The sequence below is a fragment of the Camelina sativa genome, chromosome 17 (genome assembly GCF_030686135.1).
Source record: "Camelina sativa cultivar CO46 ecotype springtype chromosome 17, ASM3068613v1".
Lineage (NCBI taxonomy): Eukaryota > Viridiplantae > Streptophyta > Magnoliopsida > Brassicales > Brassicaceae > Camelina > Camelina sativa.
In genome coordinates this window covers 11,277,438-11,294,793 of record NC_141896.1, presented here as the reverse complement: position 1 = coordinate 11,294,793, position 17,356 = coordinate 11,277,438, and the positions used below count along the sequence as shown (strand labels likewise).

At 33.6% G+C, this 17,356-nt stretch overlaps 1 protein-coding gene, 1 long non-coding RNA gene and 1 other non-coding gene across 3 annotated transcripts; all 3 read left to right on the top strand.

Annotated features, from left to right (window-relative positions):
* Positions 1-5,118: 5,118 nt before the first annotated feature.
* TRNAV-AAC (transfer RNA valine (anticodon AAC)) lies at positions 5,119-5,192 on the top strand. Its single transcript has one exon. It is a non-coding gene; the product is annotated as a tRNA-Val (tRNA).
* Positions 5,193-5,439: 247 nt separating this feature from the next.
* On the top strand, positions 5,440-9,546 carry LOC104756778 (putative glucomannan 4-beta-mannosyltransferase 10). Its single transcript, XM_010479426.2, has 10 exons — positions 5,440-5,835; positions 5,929-6,267; positions 6,437-6,535; positions 6,643-6,895; positions 7,352-7,462; positions 7,550-7,686; positions 8,045-8,158; positions 8,575-8,774; positions 8,866-9,057; positions 9,138-9,546. Exons 1-10 carry the CDS (start codon positions 5,770-5,772, stop codon positions 9,283-9,285), a joined length of 1,659 nt encoding a protein of 552 aa, XP_010477728.2. The 5' UTR covers positions 5,440-5,769; the 3' UTR covers positions 9,286-9,546.
* Positions 9,547-11,609: 2,063 nt separating this feature from the next.
* On the top strand, positions 11,610-12,305 carry LOC147923504 (uncharacterized). The gene is made up of 2 exons (XR_015586327.1): positions 11,610-12,033; positions 12,131-12,305. It is a non-coding gene; the product is annotated as an uncharacterized LOC147923504 (long non-coding RNA).
* The last annotated feature ends 5,051 nt before the right edge of the window (positions 12,306-17,356 follow it).

Genomic DNA, 17,356 nt, shown 5'->3' with positions numbered 1-17,356 from the left:
GCTTCCTTCTCTGTGATGGAATTCTGTTGGATCGTAGAAATTGTGGTCATGTCGTTCGTCTTCCACTATCATGTTATGCAGGATGATAGATGCTCTCATTATTTTTCCTATTTTTCCTTTATCCCAGAAAAGTGCAGGATTCTTCACGATTGCAAATCGAGCTTGCAAGACTCCAAATGCACGCTCTACATCTTTACGACATCCTTCTTGCCATTGAGCAAAGAGTTTTGCTTTTCGACCACGTGGAAGTGTAATAGATTGGATGAAAGTTGCCCATTTGGGATAGATACCGTCTGTGAGGTAGTACGCCATGTTGTATTGCCGTCCATTGACAAAGTATCTAACTCTCGGAGCTCGGCCCTGTAGGATATCATCAAACACCGGGGAGCGGTCCAAGACATTGATATCATTTAACGAACCCGGTGGTCCAAAAAAGGCGTGCCAAATCCATAAATCTTGTGATGCCACAGCCTCTAGTACGATTGACGGTTTACCTGATCCACGTGTATATTGTCCTTTCCATGCAGTGGGACAATTCTTCCACTCCCAATGCATGCAATCTATGCTCCCTATCATTCCGGGGAAACCGCGATGTTCTCCAATGTTCAGTAATCGTTGGAGGTCTTCCGCTGTAGGTCTTCTGAGATACTCGTTGCCAAATAGATTTATAACTCCCTCTACAAAATGTAGAAGGCATTTGTGGGAGGTTGTTTCAGCGAGTCGTAAATATTCATCCGCCGCATCTGCCGAATATCCGTAAGCCATCAAACGAATAGCTGACGTACATTTTTGAAGTGCAGAAAGACCAAGCCTTCCAGTAGCATCTCGCCTTTGTCTGAAGTATGGGACTCCATTCTCAACAGCGGTAACAATACGAAGGAACAATAGTTTGTTCATTCTAAAGCGACGACGGAACATAGCGTTAGTGTAAGTTGGATTATCACTAAAATAATCATTCCACAATCGAATGTGGCCTTCTTCGCGGTCTCTCTCAATGTGCACTCTTCGGATTATTGGAGCTGGTGGTACCTCTGGGTGAGTGTAGTTGTATTGGATCTCCTCCACTATACTATCAACCTCCTCCTCTACCATTTCTTCAATTTCTTCATCAGAACTCCAATTAGACATTTTTTGGTAACTTGGGTATAGTAGTAGGCTTATATTTGGATTTAGTAGAGAATGAGTAATAGAGTTGAGTAGTGAAGATAGGAGTTTGAGTAATAGATAGAGAAATATTTTTTTGTAATAGGAGGTTGATTCTTTTCAATGCAAAGGTGAAGAGAAAAAAAAGATACAGAATCGGAACACAATGCAAAGTTGGTTGCAAATGGGAAAGAACGATACATCAATATATAGACTTTAAGTCTCGAGATACAAGCAAACACACAACTTCACAGGTTAAAATAAAACCAAAAGCAATACACAAGTGACTGTCCTCTTGTGAAACAAATACACATGTGACTGTCCTTGCCAAACAAATACAACCAAAAGACAAAAGCCTTTCTGTCCTAACCGACACTCAAAAGCCAAAGACACAAGCAAACAAAACATCCGTGACATGTTCCACAAGCAAAAGACACAAGCCATACTGTCCTAACCGACACTCAAAAGCCAAAGACACAAGCAAACAAACTATCCGTGACATGTTCCACAAGCAAAAGACACAAGCCATCCGTGACATGTTCCACATCCGTGACATGTTTCCCAAATCCGTGACATGTTCCACATCAAGCAAACTTCTTCTCTTCACATGACATGTTCCACAGCTACATTTGTGTTCCCGAAACCCTGAAACAAAAGAATACAAGTAGAGTTAAGCACAACAAAACTTATTAAACACAGAACATAAAATAATTGAGTTAAACTTATTAAACACAGAACAAGAAGAGTTAAACATAACAAATGATAATAATTGAAACCTAAATGTTTGTCAACATTTGATCTACGAGTTTGTCTCTAAGAGCAACTTCAGCAGTTGTTAGTTCACTCTTGTTAAGCAGGCTGTTTAGCAATCTCATTTTGCCATGCTTCTCTTTAGCTGCTTGTTCTTGATCCTTCATTGCAATGATCTTGTCTAACTTATGGACAGAACCATCTTCGACATCAATACTAACAGTCGGTCTCTTCCCTTTGTTCTTAGCAGCTTTAACTCCCGGAGGCCTCTTCTCAGCACCATCATTACTCGAAGTAGGAGCCTCAGATGCAAGCTTAGTCCGCTTGTGGCTACATTCTTCTGTGAGCCATTTCTGATCGTGCTTCAGCTCCCTCCAGCAATGTACAAGGAGAAATGGCTTCTTCATGTCGTTATTGAAAAGCTCATAAGCCATTCTCAAGACATCATCTTCTGATTCTCCACTCTTCCTTCTTGTACACGCTTGTGCGTAACAGCCCACAAACTTGTTGACTTGGTGGTTTATCTTGTTCCACCTAGCCTTACACTGTGTTTGCCCTCTTGCGTTTGAACCAGCTGATCCACCATTTGCTTCGAAATACCTTGTAACTCTCTGCCAGAAACTATATTTCCGCTGCTCATTACTGGTAACTGGATCCTTGCTGGTGTTTAACCAAGCACTTATGAGGTTGACATCCTCCTCTGCAGTCCACCTCTTCCTACTTCCTCTGCCTCCGTCTTCTTCAGTCTCTTCGACCTCAATACAGTCTTCAGTATCGGATGCTGGGCTAAAGTTAAGATTCTGAGAAGAGAATGTTGAGCTAAAATGAGGTGGCTGAGAAGAGAATGTTGAGGTAAAGTGGGGTGGCTCAGAAGAGAATGGGTTGCTAAATTGAATCGGCTGAGAGGATTGAGCAGAATGTGGAGGGTTAGGATTATCAGAAACGTTGAGAACTTTTTGAGAATTCAAAAGATCAACAAAATTTTCATCTGACAAACGATAAGGATCCATTGTTTTTGTTTAATGAAAGCTTATGTTTAACGAAAAGAGTTTGTAGCTTGAGGGTTTATATTGTTTAACAATGAGGGTTTATATTGAACTCAAGGTTAGTTTATCTTTTAAACTGAAGGTTAGATAACAAAAGGTAAAGGTTTATTGAGTAAAAGGCTAATGAGTGTTTAGTTGAAAAACTTTTCAGTAAATCTACATGTGAAGAGAAAAACTTTTCAGTAAATCTATGAGTAGACAACTGAATAACTTTTCAGAAAATCTACTTGTGTACCAAATTTTCAAAAAGTTGATGTTTAAAGTCAATACTAATTTCAAATTCAATCATGTTTCTCAATAAACCAGTGTAATTATGCTTTTTATTCAAAATCACAACAAATATCAAGACAAGCGAAAGAACAACAATCGGGTTTCAAAAAGACTAAAAAACACTAGAGCAAAAAAAGAAAACAGCAATATAGAACAAGAACTCACAGTTTTATAAAAAAACATAAACAATTTATAAAACCAAACCTTTTCAAGTTAGAACAAGAACAAGAACAATCTATAACACCAACTCATTCATCCCAATCACAACTCAAAAAAACAAGAACAACAACATATGAGAGATATAGGACCATACCTTATCAATTTTGACTGTCCGTAAGCCAAGAGTGAGCTTACTCTTGTTGTAGCTTACTCTCTGACCTTGCTGCTGGCTTCCTCCTCCTAACTTACTCTGCACACACACACACACAATGAATAGCAAAAACCCAGAAACCAAAAAGCTAGTAGCAATTGAAATAGAAAAACAGAACAAAGTAAAGGTCATATCCGATAGAAAGCCATAAAATTTCTTGACAAACCCACAAACCAAGTAGAGTAAGAACAACGTAAAAGGGAAAAAGTCACAGTACACACCTTGATGCCGATGCAGCCATTAGCATCAAGAGTGGTGAGTGTAGCAGAGCATGTCTGCGAGAGAGTCTCTAGACATCTATCAGTCACTCCTACTATCCCAAACAAGCTGCAATTTTTTGGTTTTCATTGGATGGTGTCAGCAAAAAGAGTCACTGACAACAACAACAAAGCAAAATAGTTCTAGAATTGTAAAAGAATAATACCTGAGAAATTCGAGGGAGGTCCAACTATTAGCCATGGTAATCACACCTTCATCTGTGATACGCACACACCTGCCATGTTGAAGAAGCATTTGGAATGAAAAGCATCGAGGGAGGTACAACATATATAATCTGTACTATGGATTTGCTAGCAATCAAAATCCCTGAGTTATACTCTACAAGACGGTGAAAGATAATCCAAGATCTCAAATAAACTCATCTATCTATCCACCAAGGAAAAAGGACAAATGCAACCAAATAAATGGATTCATTGACTCCAACCTGAGCGCCACATAGATCCAAGAACCTTAAATCAGCTAGAAGTGATATTTTTTTGAGTGAGGAACGTTCTGGATTGAAGTGAACATCAAATTAATCTCATAATCGATGCCTAATAAGTCAAATTGACAGCAAATATTAATAATTCTAACAAACAATCGAATTAATATGAAACCCTAAAAATTAAAGACCACCGGTGATAAATTAGGGTTTAAACAAACAATCAAAAATCAAAAGACGAACCGTTTCTCACCGATTCGCTAGACGGTGGAGCTCGCCGGACATCCGCCGTTATCCCACCAATCGTACGCCATCGTGCTCCCACCGCTGTGAAACATTCGCCGTCGCCAAAGATTGCAAATCGAAACGGATAACCCCAATTACGCCAATTCAGTCACCAATAACCCTCCGTCTGACCAACAACCATCGAGATTTAGCCGGAAAATCAACGATTTGATGGTAATCGGTTGATTTTTCCGATGGTTGTTGATTCGGCTTTTATCTCCGACGGACGAGAGAGACGAGTGAGAATCGGGAAAGAATGAAAAAAAAATTAGGAAAAAAAAAATTTACCTTTTATATTTCTCAATCAACCAATCACAAACGACCACGTCGCGTGACTTAGGGTGATTCTCCCAAACCTTCCCATGGAACCGATACTCTGTGTTTTGGACTAAAAAATGGGTTTAATATTACATTTTTGGGGCCCAATATAGAGAGTAACCCAAAGAGTTACACCAGTAATCATGCTCTTAGGGTCCCAATGGGCAATTTTGATTTAGGAATCGTCGATATGCATCAAGTAAATATAAATTAACAATGTTGCAAATGTGCAAACAGGTTTCGTGGTGTAGTTGGTTATCACGTCAGTCTAACACACTGAAGGTCTCCGGTTCGAACCCGGGCGAAGCCATTAAATTTTTTTTATTTTTATTTTGATCTTTAATTTTCTTACAAATAAATGAATAATCAAATAGGCTTAAATGAACCTAAAATAGGACCCAATACAAAGGCAGTTCCATGAGACCCGTACGTTAGTGGTATGTCGACGACGTCAACCTACTAGCTAGTACAATTGCAAAATTCTTCACGTGATAATTACGGAGAAAAAAAAGACAGTGATAGGAGTTAAAAAACCATTTTGTTCTTACTTGATAAATAATTCAAAAACAAAGACACTTTCTTTGTTCCTTTACTTTTGTGTGGTTTCAAAAGTTGCTCTTAGTACTACTGCTCGTGAGTCATCAGCATCTTCTCCAAACAATCAGCAACGTACATTATTACACTATTAGTGTAAACGACAAGTCTAGGACCAATGGACCATCCAAGATTAAAACCACCCAAGGAAAGGTTCTCAACGAAAAAGAGAAAAAAACAAAGAAATATGTATATGCTCCTATATCTTAATCTTATAGATGCAATGCACCATTGAATCAAAATCTCTCAAAGTAAGTAAGTCTCTGATGAGCTTAAACTAGAGACAAAAGAAAATGAATACGTTTCTGAAGTCACTCATCTTCTTACGAGATTCATGTCTTGCCTTCCTCTCTCTACTGGTAATTACTAAGACCATCTCATATTTTTTCTTTATGATCACTCGCTCTGTTTCTCTGCTCTGAGAAAAGTTTATTCTTTTGTGTGCTGAGAAGTTCCATGGAGGGAGTTCTGAAGATGCAGCTGCAGCTTCAAAGAAGCTTGAAGCAACCATAAACGGTGTGAAGATAAGTATCGACACGACATGGACACGAAAACTGAGGAGTTTGCTCATATTTCCCATATTCAAGTCTTTGGTGACTTTGTGTTTGATAATCTCCGTCTTAGTTTTCGTAGAGGGTATATACATGAACCTTGTAGTGCTCTACGTCAAGTTGTTTAAGCGGAAACCCGAAAAAATCTACAAATGGGAGCCGATGCCGGAGGACATCGAGCTCGGACATGAGACATACCCCATGGTCCTTGTACAAATCCCAATGTACAACGAAAAAGAGGTATATATACATGTACTTTCCTATATTAATTATATCATGGACGTACGGACTCATTAAGTTTTTCAGAAAACTAATTGACAACAATATAACGATTCAGGGTTTTTATATACTATACATTGTATTTATACATTTATAAATGCAAGATTCCTAACATGTTGTTAACTCGCAGGTCCTTCAATTATCTATAGGTGCTGCATGTAGACTAAAATGGCCGATTGACCGCCTAATTATTCAAGTTTTAGATGATTCCACTGATCAAACCATCAAGGTCTTGCTGCTAAGCAATTCTAATCGATTTATTGGACACATTTATATATGAAGTATACACATATGTATTAATTTAAGATAACTAATATGAAGAGAATTGAATTTCAGGAGCTGGTGAACACAGAGTGTGCAAAATGGGAAAGCAAAGGCGTAAATATAAAGTGTGAGAGGAGAGACAACAGAAATGGCTACAAAGCCGGAGCTCTTAAACAAGGCATGAAGCACAACTACGTGAAACTATGCAACTATGTTGTCATCTTCGACGCAGACTTCCAACCGGAGCCTGATTACCTCCAACGCTCTGTCCCCTTTCTCGTTCACAACCCTGAGGTCGCTCTAGTTCAAGCCAGATGGAGATTCAGTACGTTGATTATGGTAGAAAATTTAATATATCTATTAATCTATATATTAACAACTATTAATAATAAAAAAAAAAACTATTAATAACTAGTTTAAGACTTAAAATATTTGTAATGTTTCAACTCATTTTAGAGTGAGTGGGATTGCTAATGCTCCCCTCACAATAAAAAGTCTTCTACCCCGGCCATATTCATTTAGACCAAATCAACTCTAAGATCGAATACTAATTTTGGATCGACGAAACGATTTGACATTGAAGTAAAATTCATAATTTTTTTTTTTTTAATCTCAAAAGTGAAAAATAGTTGGTTATAATAATTTGAATGAGTTATTCTGGTGTACGTAACAATATGTACACATTAGGTCCTTTACATATTTCGGCATAATTGAAAATCCTAACAAAGTCTATTTTCAAACTGAGTGATTGTGTATGTGTGTGTGGGGGGGTTCATCATAGTGAACGCAAACAAGTGCTTGATGACGAGGATGCAAGAGATGTCCCTCAACTACCACTTCATGGCAGAGCAAGAATCTGGATCCACTAGACATGCCTTCTTTAGCTTCAATGGTGCAATTTTTTATGATCGCATGTTTTAAATATCCGATGTATTCTTTAATTTTATTACATAAATGTGGTTTGGTGTATCTCTTTCAGGAACTGCAGGTGTATGGAGAATGGCCGCAATGGAAGAAGCTGGAGGATGGCATGACCGGACCACCGTAGAGGACATGGACTTGGCCGTTCGGGCTGGTCTACTCGGCTGGAAATTTCTCTTTCTCAATGACCTCACGGTAGATTTTTATATATCCCTCCCTACTAATTGTAATAAAGTATATAAGCCCTATATAAATTATAAACACTCATCGCATCTTGTATACATTATATATGTAACTGTTAGATACCCTACATAGGTTAGATATCCAACATTACGTAGTGCTTTGTAAATCTACATGATAGACACTCACACGTACCTTTTTGAACCAAAGTTTTTGTGATAGATTTTACTGAATTTGGTTACCTGACCAAGTTTGTGATAAAGTTCAAACCAGTGACATTCTCGTAGTGATGCATTCACAAGTGTTTCTATCAAAATAATTATTAGCTTATAATCATTAAATTATGTGCACCTAACCTACACTGACTTTGTAGGTGAAAAGTGAGCTACCAAGCAAATATAAGGCTTTTAGATTCCAGCAACATCGATGGTCTTGTGGTCCAGCTAATCTCTTCAGGAAAATGATTATGGAGATTATTCGCAATAAGGTCCATCCCTTCAGTCTATTTATTTCAATCTTAACAAAAACGTGCCCACTATTTTTTTTGTCTTATACATGCCCAACTACTTTGTTTTTTTTTGTCTATCGTGTTACAATATGTATAGAAGACAAACATGCCATGTGATGTGAGGCTGACGTACATTTTATTTTGTTTTGATTGGTCACTTATATCCATGATGGGACTGGTTTTTTCTTTTGTTATGTTTTAACTAATCGCCAAATCATCAGCTGATGGGTTAGAAATTCGTTTTGGTTCAATCTAGTATTATTTGGTTCGGGTTAATTAAACTAAGTCGTATTAAAAGATTGATTAGTATTATTTTGTGACCTTTTAAGCAAATAAATTAAATGTAGTGAGTAGACGTCTAACCTTAAGCTACAAATATATGTAACAATGAACAGAGAGTGACGATTTGGAAGAAGTTGTATATGGTGTATAGCTTCTTTTTCTTGCGGAAGATCATAGTCCACTGCTTCACTTTCTTCTTCTACTGTGTTATTCTTCCTACAAGTGTCTTCTTCCCCGAAGTCAACATTCCAGCTTGGTCAACTTTCTACGTTCCCTCTATGATAACTCTCTGCATCGTCATTGCGACACCAAGGTTCGTGCTACTTTTGTAATTCATCTTGATCGATAAATATATCACTAATTGTATAAATCATTTACTATATATGCATTATCGACTTTTGTAGATCATTCTACCTTGTGATATTTTGGATCTTATTTGAAAACGTAATGTCTATGCATCGGACTAAGGGAACTTTCATCGGCATACTCGAAGGAGGAAGAGTGAACGAATGGGTTGTAACTGAAAAATTAGGAGATACCCTTAAGACTAAGTTACTTCCTCGTACTGGTAAACCTCGTAACGGATTCTTTGAAAGGTATAATAAACTAATTCGCCTAATCATATATTATGAACGAACTAGACATATAATTGATAAGAGAGTTTGGTTGGTCGCAGAGTAAACTCCAAGGAGATAATGGTGGGGACATACATATTGTGTTGTGCTTGTTATGGACTTGCCTTTGGGAACACATTCTTATATCTCTATCTTTTCATGCAAGCGGTTGCTTTTCTCGTATCCGGTGTTGGCTTTGTCGGAACTTAAAAAATCTGGTCGCATTTATAGATCAATGTTGGTTCCTAATCAATTAGTTAATTCATGCTTGATTACCCATGGCATGTTTTCTTGTAGTGTCTCAAGCTAATGGCATGTTTTCTTGTAGTGTCTCAAGCTAATCGTTTTAATTAGTCTGATAAATATCTAGATATTTTGTCTAGCTAGATGCGTTAACATCAGTTGAATATCTTGTGTATTGAATAAGTTGGTGTTATACAGTTTTGAATACCATGATCATTTTAGATTCAATAGTGTTCTGGTGGTAATTAGTGTACATTGAAGAATCACATACGTGACTAGACAACTCACCCGAGCATGTAATTCTTTTTGTTCATAATTATCTTATTTGGGAGTTGTGCATATTGAAATCCTTAACTTCTATATGCTATTTATATAGAAAATAATACGTTCCAAAATGCAAAGGATATATATCAATTAGTTGGTGTTATACAGTTTTGAATACCATGATCATTTTAGATTCAATAGTGTTCTGGTGGTAATTAGTATACATTGAAGAATCACATACGTGACTAGACAACTCACCCGAGCATGTAATTCTTTTTGTTCATAATTATCTTATTTGGGAGTTGGGCATATTGAAATCCTTAACTTCTATATGGTATTTATATAGAAAATAATATGTTCCAAAATGCAAAGGATATATATCAATTAGTTGGTGTTATACAGTTTTGAATACCATGATCATTTTAGATTCAATAGTGTTCTGGTGGTAATTAGTGTACATTGAAGAATCACATACGTGACTAGACAACTCACCCGAGCATGTAATTCTTTTTGTTCATAATTATCTTATTTGGGAGTTGTGCATATTGAAATCCTTAACTTCTATATGCTATTTATATAGAAAATAATACGTTCCAAAATGCAAAGGATATATATCAATTAGTTGGTGTTATACAGTTTTGAATACCATGATCATTTTAGATTCAATAGTGTTCTGGTGGTAATTAGTATACATTGAAGAATCACATACGTGACTAGACAACTCACCCGAGCATGTAATTCTTTTTGTTCATAATTATCTTATTTGGGAGTTGGGCATATTGAAATCCTTAACTTCTATATGCTATTTATATAGAAAATAATATGTTCCAAAATGCAAAGGATATATATCAATTAGTTGGTGTTATACAGTTTTGAATACCATGATCATTTTAGATTCAATAGTGTTCTGGTGGTAATTAGTGTACATTGAAGAATCACATACGTGACTAGACAACTCACCCGAGCATGTAATTCTTTTTGTTCATAATTATCTTATTTGGGAGTTGTGCATATTGAAATCCTTAACTTCTATATGCTATTTATATAGAAAACAATATGTTCCAAAATACAAAGGATATATATCAAGCATCATCAACAACGTGTGCATATAGAAGCTAAAGACTTCTCGTCTGACTCTAATTCATATTAAACCACGCATATAAAGTATGAAATACAGTAAAACATATAAATTAATAAATATTATAAATTAATAAATTTTGATGGTCCAGAACTGAGCCGGTATAAAAATAACAAAACTCAATAAGATAATAATTTTTTTTTAAATTCCCATATAAAATATGGTCCCAATAATATTATAAATTAATAATCAAATAAATATATATATATATATATATATATATATATATATATTCATGTTGATATAATAATGTATGCTTTAAAATTTTGAATTTTTTTCTAGATCTGATATCTATAAAACAATTGTTATATTATATTTTTAAATATAATAATATGAAACAATCTATAACATGTCACAAAAATAGCTAAATTTTTTCTAAAATTTTCAATTTCTTGATATGCATCATTTTTATTTTAATAATTTATAAGCTATTAAAATATGACAACTGATATTATTATTCATAAATTTGAATTTATATATGTCATTTTTATAAGTGAATTTGTTTATAGTATTTGTAATTTATTGTTAATAATTTTTTCTTAAAACTAATAATACAACATCCAAAAGTCTAATCTTATTTTGCTAAACTTGTCTCAATTTATAATTTTTAAGAATTTAAACAATTAAAAAAATCTATTTAGAAATAATAAATATTAATTTATAAATAAATTAATATTATTATAGTTAATAAAATTTCATGGTCCTAACATTATTAATTTATAGAAGTTTTACTGTATTCTAAATTTAAAAATCAATCCCACAAAAGTAAATAAATAACTAACAAAAGGTAAAGCCATTATATATTACAAATCCAACGTTATAAGAAAAACCAAAAACCAGAAAAGTCATATAAATATATAAAAAAATAAAATATCAAGAGCAAATCCCACATAACGAAATATATAACTAACAAAGATGTAAAGTCAATATTATATATCAGAGCTGACTTGTTGTTCATGAATATTTGTACAAACTTAACACGTATTCATATTCCATGATTGGATGAATTGGTTTTTGAATTTCTAAAAATAGATAAACTTATTTTGTGTGAAGTAATTTTTTTGGATTCATTAACAACATTTTTGAAGCTTGATTCAAATGATATCAAGTAACAACCTCAATGATCATTGTTATATCTTTATATTTTCATGCAAACCTTTAGCCAGATCACTCAAAAGACCTTCTTATTCATGCTTGAGGTAAGATAACATTTAGAATTTAAATTTTGCATCAAGGATAATTGTTTGTTTAAATTGGGCAGAATGATATGGCTATGGAGTTTATGAAACTAAAGGTCCAAGTCCTTCACGGGAGTAAGTCGGTTAAACAAGCCCAGATTGAAGTAATGTATTTAATAATAATTGTTTTTTTTTTGTTGCAATTATGGTTTTGATTTTTCTGTTTTTGTAGGCCTTATCACTGCTATCGGAGCATGAAGACTTAATCAAGATTTACATCAATTTGTTACACCGAAAACCTTATGCTTTTTATATTGAGTTGTACGATGATTCGATATTATACTATGTAGTTTCCTTTTGTATAATGGTTCGACTCTTTTGAAATGAAGGAAAATATGTTCTCTAAATTTCTTGTTTAATAAATTTTTACTCGGTACCGAGAAAGTAAACAGTCATAATTTATTAATATTGATCACTACTTTGCTCAAAAACAGAGTTCAACGTAGAAACAAAAACAGAAAAGAACCTAAAATCAAACGTCAAAACTATATAAATGGCCAAAATAAAGAAAAAAAGAATCTAATCGCACATATGTTATACAGTATATCGGATCATTCAAGTAATTCTTATATGATTTGTTTTCTTTTATAACCATGACTTTCTTCTCCCTCATCGTGATGATTTGGTCGAGGACTTAAATTTTATATACATCTATTCAACTTAATTATTTGTAAAACTGTCCCTAAGGATAAAATTGCATTAACAAAATATTTTTTTTCAATTAATAAAACTTTCGAGTTTTGATTCCGAGGAGGAAATAGAAAAATATAATCCGTTTATAAAATGATGGCACAATTAGGTTTGTTTATATAGTTAATTAAGGTCGATATTATATGTTATTTGTCCCTTAACCAAATCAAAGGAGCAAATATATTAAACTTTTACTCAACTTTTAAAAACTAATAAAATAGCTGTCTGAGAGAAATCGCGCGCGTGGTCCTCACTCGCGGCGATTTCTCTCTCAAAACTCTTTCTTTTCTGACCACAACCTCGTGCACTGTCGGTTGGGTTCTCCGTCGATTCCGGCGACGAAGAGGACCCGTGGCTCATGGTGCTTCATTCGTAAACCGATGCATCAGCCAGGCAAATCTCAGATCAAAATCAAGGGAGAAGTGGAGGGGAGAAGTTTATGCGCGGCGCTGTCGGTGAGAGCTCCACTGCCGGTGTAGCGACGCAGATCAGAAGAAAGAGATCCACGGCGAGGAACGATTGAGGATGGTGGTTAGATCTGCGGACTGGAGATTCTGGAGGTTTCGATGCGCCGTTGTTCGATGGGGGAGGTCGTCTGCGGCAAGGCGGAGCTAAGCCACCGTTGAAGGTTTGCGGATCTACTCCCTACCGCTATTTCTCTCTCACGACTGAGCCTGGCTCTCCTCGACGAAGGTAAGCTCGGTTATCTTCTTCCTCCTCCCCACGGCTCTACGGTGGCGGGATGGCAAACGGATCCTGGATCACCATCTCCGTTCGACTCACGGCGTCCAGGCACACCGGAGGTCCTGATCCGGTGTGTATCCGCAATCCATGGGCGGCGGCTCCAACAGAGTTCTTCTTTTGGGGAATTAGGGTTTCCCGAAACCGGTTAAGGGAAACCGAGTCGGTTTTGTAATCTGTGGTTTGTTTTGGTTTGTTGTATTTCGGTTTAGGCCTTTAGAGGATTGTGATGGGCCTAAATCCGGAAATAGCCCATTGGGCACTTATTTATATAAATTGAATACCCTTTAACAAAAAAAAAATATATATATATATATTAAACTTTTTTGTTTTCTTTCCATACTTGATGTCATTTTAAATATTTCATATATATCTGCAAGCAAGAGTTGAGGGCACTAACGATGTATTCAAATCTTTTTGTAAAAAATTTACTGATGTGGAAGCAAGTCGTTGACTGAGGTTTGCCATGAGTTTTTGGTTCATTGTCTATGTTTACTTCAACCGCTTATAAACCAGTTGCTTGTAACTATACTATATTTTGGGGATAAATTGTTCTTACTAACTACTAGGTGATACCCCGTGCTACAGCACGGGATTATATATTTTGTTAGTTACTTTTTTTTTTGTAATTTGTATTTTTGTAATATAGTTATTTATTTTGACTTATTTTCTTTGTTTATATAGTGTTTATTTGTATATTTGGGGTTATATAGTAAATTAGAAATCCTAATAGAGTAAGTAGTTTGTAAAATGTAGCTTTTCACGGAAACAGACACATCGAAATAGTAGATAGTAGTTGTCTAAGAGAATAGACACTCCGCAATATCAGATAGTAGTTTTGTAAAAGGATAGATACACCCCGCTTCCATGGCTTAATTTATAGTTTGATAAAAATACCTGTTTTAAAAGGTTTAACTCAAATTTTCTTATATTTTAAAATTTTTAAGAGTAAAAATATTAATATTATTTAAATATTTTATAGACTTTAAATATATTATAATATTTTAAACTTTCGACGGAGTTCAAATATTTATAATAATTTAAACATTCTATAAAAATTTAAATATTTATAATATCTAAAACTTTTTTTAAAAACATAAATATATTATAATATGTTTACTTTTTAAAAGTTTAAATATTCTCAAATATAGAACCAAATTAAACTGTTAAATTTGGATACCTGATAAATCAAGCTTCCTGCTCATTTGTACTCAAAACATTTTTGTCATATATTTATAGTCATTATGAACCATATTCCAAAATATTTAGTCGATGTGGGATATACAGTACACCATTTCTGTAAATTAGTTTACAATTTCACATATATATAATTTATGCGTTTTTAATTCTTTCCATCTATACTACTCATAATTAATTACTATAATTTCGTTAAGGAAATATTAAAAAATATAAACTAAATGATGATTTGTTTTTATTTAATTGTATTAAGTTGATTAGTTGTTTCCTTAAATATCTCACAATATAAAAGCAAATCAAATAAGTTTACATATATATACAATTTCGTATTTAATCTATTGATTATTTTGGAAGCAAAAAAAAAATACAATCGATAAGTATTAATATTCGTAATAATTATAGGGATTAAGTATGGTAGTAGTTAATATTTGATATTACCGAAGCCATTAAATACTCGGATACCAGTTTCCTTATTTATAGGAATTATACTTCTGTTTGGTGACGGGAATAATTATTCTTGAACCAAACAACATACAGGATCCGAATATTATAAACTTGGAGTACAAACAGATCCGCGGATTTATTTTCTTCTATTACCGGGTTAAAGAGGATCCGCGTCCCGACCCGGTGGTAATTAAGTGGGCGAGCAAGGGGTATTTTCGTCATTTAGTGAAATCAAAACTATAGGATAATTTAATTAAATTAAGTGATTCTCTAATCATTTTTAATGAAAAACGTACCAAAACAAAGTCATGGTCCAATTTGAGTCTAGTGAGTACTTCAGCTTTAATAGTATAGATTGATTATAATTTCTTGTAAACTGAACTATTTCACCAAATATTATAGTTTTCTTGTAACATGAACTCTCACACCTCTAGGACTGTTCTTACTTTTAGTAAGAAAGCTAAGCTTCACCCGTTTAGAGCAAGTTTCCCTGCTTGCTTGAACTCTAGGCCGAGCGGCACAACATACAACAAACATCATGGTGATAGATGAGAGTTTCTTTATTACGACTTACGAGCCTCTTTGATTGATAACGACGTATAACACTCACAGAGCTAGCCATTTAATTAATTTGCTATTCGTTTATGTTAATATAACTATATATTAATTCCAATTTTTGGTTGTATAGAACTCTAATAACTCTTGGTTCATATGATGAGACGATAATAAAATTGTCAATATTATAATTTTCACAGGTTAAATCCTAAGTATTATACAATAAAATTATATATTTAAATAAACTGAAAGATATAGAATAAACAAGCTGATTTTAGATTTCAAATGATAATTTGATCGATAAGTAAAATAGATTTGTAATTAGAATATATAGTAAAATTATTTTATCCTGCACATAGTTGTTTATTAAAGGCCGAGTAAAGCTGATTTTGTGTTTTCTTAGGAAAAACTAAGAAATGTTTTATTTGAAAAGTTGGGACTTCAAACTGTACATTCTAGTTCTACAATGGCTACAAATCCACAATGAAAAAGTTTTCGAATAAGAAAAGCTAAAGAGAGACTACGAAACCAATCCTTATGGTTTATAAGCCATAAATATTGAAGTTGCTAAACATTAATCGCATCAAAACACTCACTTTCACAATAACCATGATTAACAAATGAAGGTTAGATACTAAAAGGTTTAGGGTTAGATACTAAAAGGTTTAGACCAATAATGATGGATCTAAAATGATGAGCCTTCATCAAAACGTATTCACAAGTACTATTACTCCCATAAATTAATGATATCTATCCACTCACTGCTAATAACATGTTTTCTTCTATAAATGAAGGTTCTCAGTTCTATCAGTAGATGCTTTTAGGGTTAGTAGCAACAAAACTTTTAAAGCTATATATTTCACTGTCCTTACTGGTCTCTCCTTTTGATCAAAAAAAAAAAAAAAACTGGTCTCTCCAGCTCAAGCTCTGATGGTGGAAAAATGTATCAACATCACACCACATACTTGATTAACATAAGATTGCAGAAATCCAACTTTTTAAAAATCATATAAAATACTCTCTCCGTTTCTACCAGATTTTTTTATTTTTTATTTCTTAAAATTAGATATTTTAAGTTTTTTATGCATAAATACTAACTAATGGTAATGAATTGTAAAATTCACAAAAAAAATTGAAAACATTTAAATTTATGGAATTATTATTGGTTCATATGTGAGTAAAAATAATTTTGGCTGGATGTTAAATTTATTAAAAAGGTACTGAGGGAGTCATTTAGTATTTAATTATATTGGGGTACTTCTCTTATAATCAAGTACTAGGTACTAACCCGCAGAGAACCGCGGGCTGAACATTTTTTTAATAAAAAATTTGTAATAATTTATTTTATTATTATGTTATTTATAATAGTTTGTGATTAAAAATTTGGTTTGTTTATATTATAATTTTTTTATTTTAAAAATATTTATTGAAAACCTGTCAATAAAATATTTGTATGTAATGAATAAAATTGTTTAAACCTTTGTCAACTAAACACAATCCTTACTAACATGTAAACAAAAGCAACTAAATATAGCTAGTAAAAGTTCTAAAAAGTCTTTTTGAAAACAACATTCATTGTTTTTTTTCTGTGGTTTCCTTTTCTTGTCTGTAATAATTTTAAGCTGTGGTGAAAATTTTTTTTGATAAAATTTATAGCTGTATATATTTTATTCGATTTGGTTTTTAAAATCTTACCTGTTAATTTTTTCTTTTAAATACGAATTAGTTTTGATTCTAATAGATTTTTTTTTTTACCTTTCTACAATTTATT

What these genes read in the sequence shown, in the direction of transcription:
- LOC104756778 (XM_010479426.2), top strand. Translation starts at nt 5,770, where the DNA reads ATGAATACGTTTCTGAAGTCACTCATCTTCTTACGAGATTCATGTCTT. An exon ending in TGCCTTCTTTAGCTTCAATG is followed by an intron (nt 7,463 to 7,549) that starts GTGCAATTTTTT and finishes TATCTCTTTCAG; the next exon opens with GAACTGCAGGTGTATGGAGA. An exon ending in TCTTTCTCAATGACCTCACG is followed by an intron (nt 7,687 to 8,044) that starts GTAGATTTTTAT and finishes CTGACTTTGTAG; the next exon opens with GTGAAAAGTGAGCTACCAAG.